Source organism: Pagrus major, chromosome 16 (genome assembly GCF_040436345.1).
Source record: "Pagrus major chromosome 16, Pma_NU_1.0".
Classification (NCBI taxonomy): domain Eukaryota; kingdom Metazoa; phylum Chordata; class Actinopteri; order Spariformes; family Sparidae; genus Pagrus; species Pagrus major.
Genome location: NC_133230.1, coordinates 12,367,880 through 12,373,780, shown reverse-complemented (window position 1 = coordinate 12,373,780; position 5,901 = coordinate 12,367,880). Strand labels below are relative to the sequence as shown.

The following is a 5,901-nucleotide window of genomic DNA, read 5'->3' as shown; positions in this document are numbered from 1 at the left end:
GCAGATAAAAACCCGCGCGCACGGCTACATAAAAGCCCGAGAGAGAGAGAGAAAGAGAAAAGAAAAATATAGATATTTATAAATGATAAACACGTCCTGCTGTCCCGGTTATGGATGTTTTCTCCTGCGCCACAGCGGCGCCCCGATCAGAGGATGCTGCAGATGCACTGCGGTAAAAAAAAAAAAAAAAAAAGAGACGGCGCTGCGTGATTGTGCGGGACCGAGCGAGATGCTGCTGCTGCTGGTGACGACTCTTCAAGCTCCTGCCCCTCAAACTGACACCAGCTTTAGCTTGTTTTTTAGTCCTGAATCTGCTGCTGCTGCTGCTACGAGGAGGCTGGTTTAAAGGGGGGTTTTGTGGCAGCAGCACGATGCTCGGATATTGTGGTGAACTGGCCCTTTAACTGAGACTCCACAGGGGGGAGGGGGGGTGAGCCGATGATGATGATGGCATCTTTCCCCCCTCACATAACTCCGGATCAGTCGCTAATTAACACACACGTCCTCACGCTAATGTTGAATCCAGCTTTTGCAAAGTGAGCCCGACATTTTGTGCCGACTACTGAAGAGTGTGACGGCGTCTTATAGCGATTAAAGCCACGTATTCACACCAAACACCCACTCGTGTCGTGCGTGAGGATGCTGATGCTGATCTGGCAAACCAGCTAGCACCAGCTCACGCCTCCGGGCGAGCTGCTGTTAGCATTTATTAGCTTGCTTTTTTCTTTTTCTTTTCTTTTTTTACACAAACAAGAGAGGGTACATCGTGTCTGGAGTTCACGATAATAATGTGATACAGCACAAACCGACAGCTCAAAGGTAAAGTAACTTAAGCTAACGTTAGCTAACTAGCTAGTAGCTTCCTAGATGATGGAAACACGGGGCAGTGTTGACTGGTGACACAACCAGACTTCATGCTTATAATACATATTTTTAAGACAACCACTTAACATTATATGACGAGCTATGTGAGCTAACGTATTGCTTTGTGTCTTGAGAAGCTAACGTTAGCTAGCTAGTAGCGTCTCCTCGGTTAGCTAGGTGCTAACGCAGGCATGCACCTTTGTGTTGCTTCCCTGTTGAAAACACGGGGCAGTGTTGACAGCTGCCACAACCAGAGTTCATGTCGATGATACCGCTTTTAAAGACAAGATTTACATTATATGACGAGCAATGTGAACTAATGTATTGCTAATGTCTTGAAAAGCTAGCTGAGTGATAGCTAGCTAGCGAGCATCAGGTGGAACTCGCTGCTTTTTTAGTTTTTGATGCCCACAACAGGCTAAAAAATTCATGTTTATCGACAATTAACCTGCTTATGTTGTATCTGATGTTAGAGCTGTTATATAGGTAAGTGATTCATTGATGTCAGGCAAATGTACCAAACAATACATCGTCCCAGCCTCACAGTAATGAGGATTTAGCTGCTTTTGTTTATATGATTTGGAGGAAGGATTTTTGTGTGTTAATCTAGAAAACAACCAATTAAATGATGGATCATTTTGAAGTAATGACTCAGTATATAAATCTTACTGTTCAAGTTTCTTGGTTTGTCAAATAAAAGTTCTGAACAAGAGTAAGTGTTGACCGATAATCAGCACTGGCCGATTATCGGGGCCAATATTCAGCATTTTCCGATGATCGGTATTTTTGTCAGATTGACAATAAAATAAACTCATTTAAAAATGTGCTACTTTGGCTCTGATGCATCATCTTCTCACACGGTGTCCTGCCCACAACTAACCCTTAATATATCAGATAAATGTCGAACTTATCCACACATTTCATTCAAATGTGGTCCTCAAACATATAAAGGAAAAGATACATGGAAAAATGTCTTGTTGTTCGATCCAAATTTCAATAACTAAGGAGTTGATCTCGTCAGTGTCACTTTGTAATGCTTCAATCTTTTCTTTACTTGTGTGTAGCGATGGATCCGACCTGCAGTGCTTCAGCTGCTCCTGCTGGTTTGACGGTCCAGGTGTGTTTCCCCGGGGCCCGTGCTGCTGTTCTGGACAATCTGAACCGGCAGCGGGAGGAGGGCCGGCTGTGTGACCTCTCCATCCAGGTGCAGGGTCAAGTGTTCAGGGCCCACCGCTGTGTGCTCGCTGCATCCTCGCCTTACTTTCATGACCAGGTAGGCCAGAGTACATCAGCGCTGTGTGCACAGATTCATGTATTAGAAACAAGTTGTTTGTTTTTCACTTAACTGAACCCAAATTTCATCCAGATACCTAAAAGTTTTAAGCATTTTTGTTCGTATCTCTCAACAGGTGTTACTGAAGAATGTCACAACTGTTTCTCTACCTTCAGTTATGGACCCAGTGGCCTTCGAGAGTGTCCTGAGCTCTGCCTACACGGGCCAGCTGAGCATTGTGCACGACGACATTGTTAACTACGTCACTGTGGCCAGTTTCCTCCAGATGTGGCACATCGTGGACAAGTGCACCGAGATCCTGAAGAGGCCGCGGCCCTCGGCGGAAGTCATCCCCGGAGAGGCGGCTGTAGCTCACCATGGCACTGCATCTCGCCAGCAGTCCCCGAGCAGCACCGACTGCTTATATCTGGAAACGGAGGGAAGAAGGAAGGAGAGGAAGCCTGATGCGTTACCTCCATTAGCTACATGGAGACGCCCGCAGCAATTTCCTAGATGGGGGCGTCCACGGCCCTCATCGGCTCAGCACTTAGCAGACTCTCAACTGGACACCCTCCCTGGATATGCGGATAGTGATTACACCAGCTGTGAGGAGGCCTGGGTATCGAGCCAGGCCAAAACAAGCCACTTTGTTCATGATGGGCCAGGACATAATACCCGGAACCACGGGGGGTTCCCTGGTGGTGACGCGTTCAAGCAGAAAGTCAGGTTTCAACAGCGGGGAGCGCCGGCGAACACCGATAGACCGCTTGATAAGAGTAGAGAGAGCGGCGACTGTGATGAGACACGGGAGAGGAGGAAGAGTGAGAAAAGGGAGATCGAGGCCGATGAGGGAGTCGGAGAGGAGGCGGTGGAGAGGAAGGAAGGCTTTACACAAATGGGACACTGTGGTAAGACACAAAAGCCTCATTTTACTTTTAACACAAGTAATATTTCTCTGCCGAACAACCTATTCTGTGAATAGTCTAAACTAATATGCTGTAGTTCTCTACATCTGATTTTATTCTACGTTTCTCCAACAGGCCTCCACCCAATTACAAATGAGAGTGCAGGTCCCGGACATGTCACAGGGAAGGCCAGTGTGGAGGAGATGAAGGAGAAGGTTCAGAGAAACTTGGTAGAAAGTGATCCCTCCTCAGGCCCGCCCGGTGTTCACGCTTGCCAAACAGGGGAAGGAGCTCCAGGTCCGTCCTGTCCGGTCTCAGCCCGGCTGCAGTGGCAGACAGGTCCCTGGTCTCAACAAGAGCAGAGGCCTCAGGAGGGAGAGGCCGGCAGCTGCAGTAAAGACGAGGATGACGATGAGGAGGAAGAGGATGCGGACTTTGAGTGTTTCACGGAAGGGACCTTCAGCAGAGGCACGTATGACGAGATTGAAGATGGCACAGGGCAGGTGTCCCAGAGGCCTTTAGTGCCGGTGTCTCCTGACTTCACCGTGGCAGGCTCGGAGGTGAGCTGGCCCTCCACCAGCGTGGGTCAAGGTGGCTCACTGACTCCCACCTCGAATCGCAATCCGTCTCCATCCTCTGCTGCGTTTCCACCACCCTCTTCACCCCCAACCCCATCTTCGTCCTCCTCGGTGTCCCTCGCTGGCGCCCCCTACACGGGAAAAGTCCACTTCTGCCACTGTGGCAAAGCCTACACCCTGAAGAGCATGCGTGACCGGCACGTGAAGATGCAGCACCTCAATCTACGGCCCTTCGGCTGTCCCGTTTGCACAAAGTCCTTCAAGATGAAGCACCATCTAACCAAGCACCTTAAGACTCACGGGGGGCTGCGGCCCTACGAGTGCGGCCTGTGTGGGAAGAAAGTCATCTGGAGGGACAGCTTCCTCAGGCATCAGGCCCGATGTGAGAGACTTGCCTCCAGCTCCTCAGCTAACGGCAACAACGCAAGCACACCAGCAGCCGATATGGACGACGGCTACAGTTACGGATTTGAAGACGGGGAGGCTTTTCTTGCAGCGGGAGGACAAGTGAAAGTGGAGGAGGTGGATTTTCACGGGGAGATGGAGGACGGGATGGGTGGCCTGTTGGGCAGTGTGTCTGGGATCGTGGATCAGCTAAGAACTCAGTCACAAAATGTAGCCGCCGGGAGTCACGTTTTCAAAGAGGAGGCGAGTGAAAGCTTTAGTGGAAATTAATGTGAAACATACTTTTTTTTTTTTTACGGCACTTAAATTGCAACCCAGTCACCAGAATGAATGTTGGCAATTAATGTTTCTGCAAACCAGGGATATCTTGAAACTTTACACTCCTTAAGGTTCAGTTTTCTATTTTATGTTGTGACAATGCTGTGCTTATGGTCTGGTTAGGTTTAGGCACAAAAAACACTTGTTCAGCGTCAGGAAAACATCATGTTCATGAGATGCACACGTGGACTTTTAAGCTGTTTGCAGAAATGCTAACTGTCAACATTTTGTCCTGGTGCCTGGGACATAAATACATACAAGAAGGACAATGAATGTCATGATGACTTTAAAAGTCTACGGACTCTAATCATTGAAGGCTTCTTTGAGCAGCCACTTATGTTTTAACTTTTGTATGTGCACTCTTTTCATGTCCTTGGTATTTTGGAGAGTAAAGTAACAATCACCTGCTTCATTCAAGTGATCCTTTTTTTATTTTGCGCGGTGCCACGTGGCCTCAGTTCTTGTTTAGTGATGCTGTACACCTGTAATAAGCAGTGTTGTGAATGTACTTCTCGAGCCCGAATGAAGTTAATTTTGCACATAAATTATTTACCATTGATCTGCATTAGGAAATAAATACTAAAGGTATAAAACATGTTTTTCTATGCCATATTGATGTCTCTTCACAACATGTAAAGAAAATGAATCTTGGTATATACGGTAATAAAACCAGTTTGGGTTTTTCTGATTGATTATGGACTGTTGGGTTTTATTCAAGAACCTTGAGGCTCATCGGTGAACATTATTGGTTATTCGAGGTCACTGAGGAATCTAAAACTGAAAACATTGAGCCTTTGTAAACGTGGCGTTGATGCGTCTTGGTTAATCCGAACAGAAATGGACATTTGCCGTATTACCAAGAAGACCCAAATAATGAAGACTTTGTAATAGTTTTCACAAAGTATAATGATACCCAGCCCTAGTTAAGGTGTACCGTATTTATAAAATTTGACATGTCTGTCATCAGTAAACCAGAGCCCAGTGAACCACATGGACCTCAGACAGTGTGTCATCCATTCTGCCTTGTTGTTTCGGGGATGTCAGTCGGTGTCCTGTCACTTTAACAACCATCACATCCTCCACTAATGTAGCTATAAACTAAGCTCATTTAAACTTGTGCACTGTGCATTAATCTAGAACAGTTCGGCTCATACCGGATCACTGAACAGTACTTTTGCAGCACAGTGTTGGAGCACCAGAGGTCTCTCTTGCTCAGTGCTGCAAAAAAAGGTCTCATTTGCACAACTGAATCACAGGAAATGGACGCTGCAGCGCTTCACATTCACTGCGTTTGATGAAAACATCCCCCATCAGTCGTGAAAGACCTCTGAGCTAATATGGACTGTTGTTTAATGAATTCAGATGCATTCAGTGGACGTGTGGCGTTGAGAGATTTCAATTTAAATGCAAACATGAGACTGACAACACCGACGACACCCCGACAAAGAGGTGCAACAAGAGCAAATGGTATTTCACGACACTATATGTAACCTGTCGTATTCAGGCGCAGTACAGAGAAACGACAGAAGAAGAACGAACGTCCATTTGTTTGGATATT

General features: G+C 46.8%; 1 protein-coding gene across 1 annotated transcript; it reads left to right on the top strand.

The window, feature by feature from the left end:
- Positions 1-414: 414 nt before the first annotated feature.
- Positions 415-5,036, top strand: zbtb22a (zinc finger and BTB domain containing 22a). Its single transcript, XM_073484368.1, has 4 exons — positions 415-819; positions 1,929-2,137; positions 2,274-3,045; positions 3,178-5,036. Exons 2-4 carry the CDS (start codon positions 1,931-1,933, stop codon positions 4,293-4,295), a joined length of 2,097 nt encoding a protein of 698 aa, XP_073340469.1. The 5' UTR covers positions 415-819; positions 1,929-1,930; the 3' UTR covers positions 4,296-5,036.
- Positions 5,037-5,901: the final 865 nt, after the last annotated feature.

Bases quoted from the DNA above. Each gene is read 5' to 3' on its own strand.
- zbtb22a (XM_073484368.1), top strand. From the start codon at position 1,931: ATGGATCCGACCTGCAGTGCTTCAGCTGCTCCTGCTGGTTTGACGGTC. The intron at 2,138-2,273 runs GTAGGCCAGAGT...ATCTCTCAACAG, and splicing joins CGCCTTACTTTCATGACCAG to GTGTTACTGAAGAATGTCAC. The intron at 3,046-3,177 runs GTAAGACACAAA...TTTCTCCAACAG, and splicing joins TACACAAATGGGACACTGTG to GCCTCCACCCAATTACAAAT.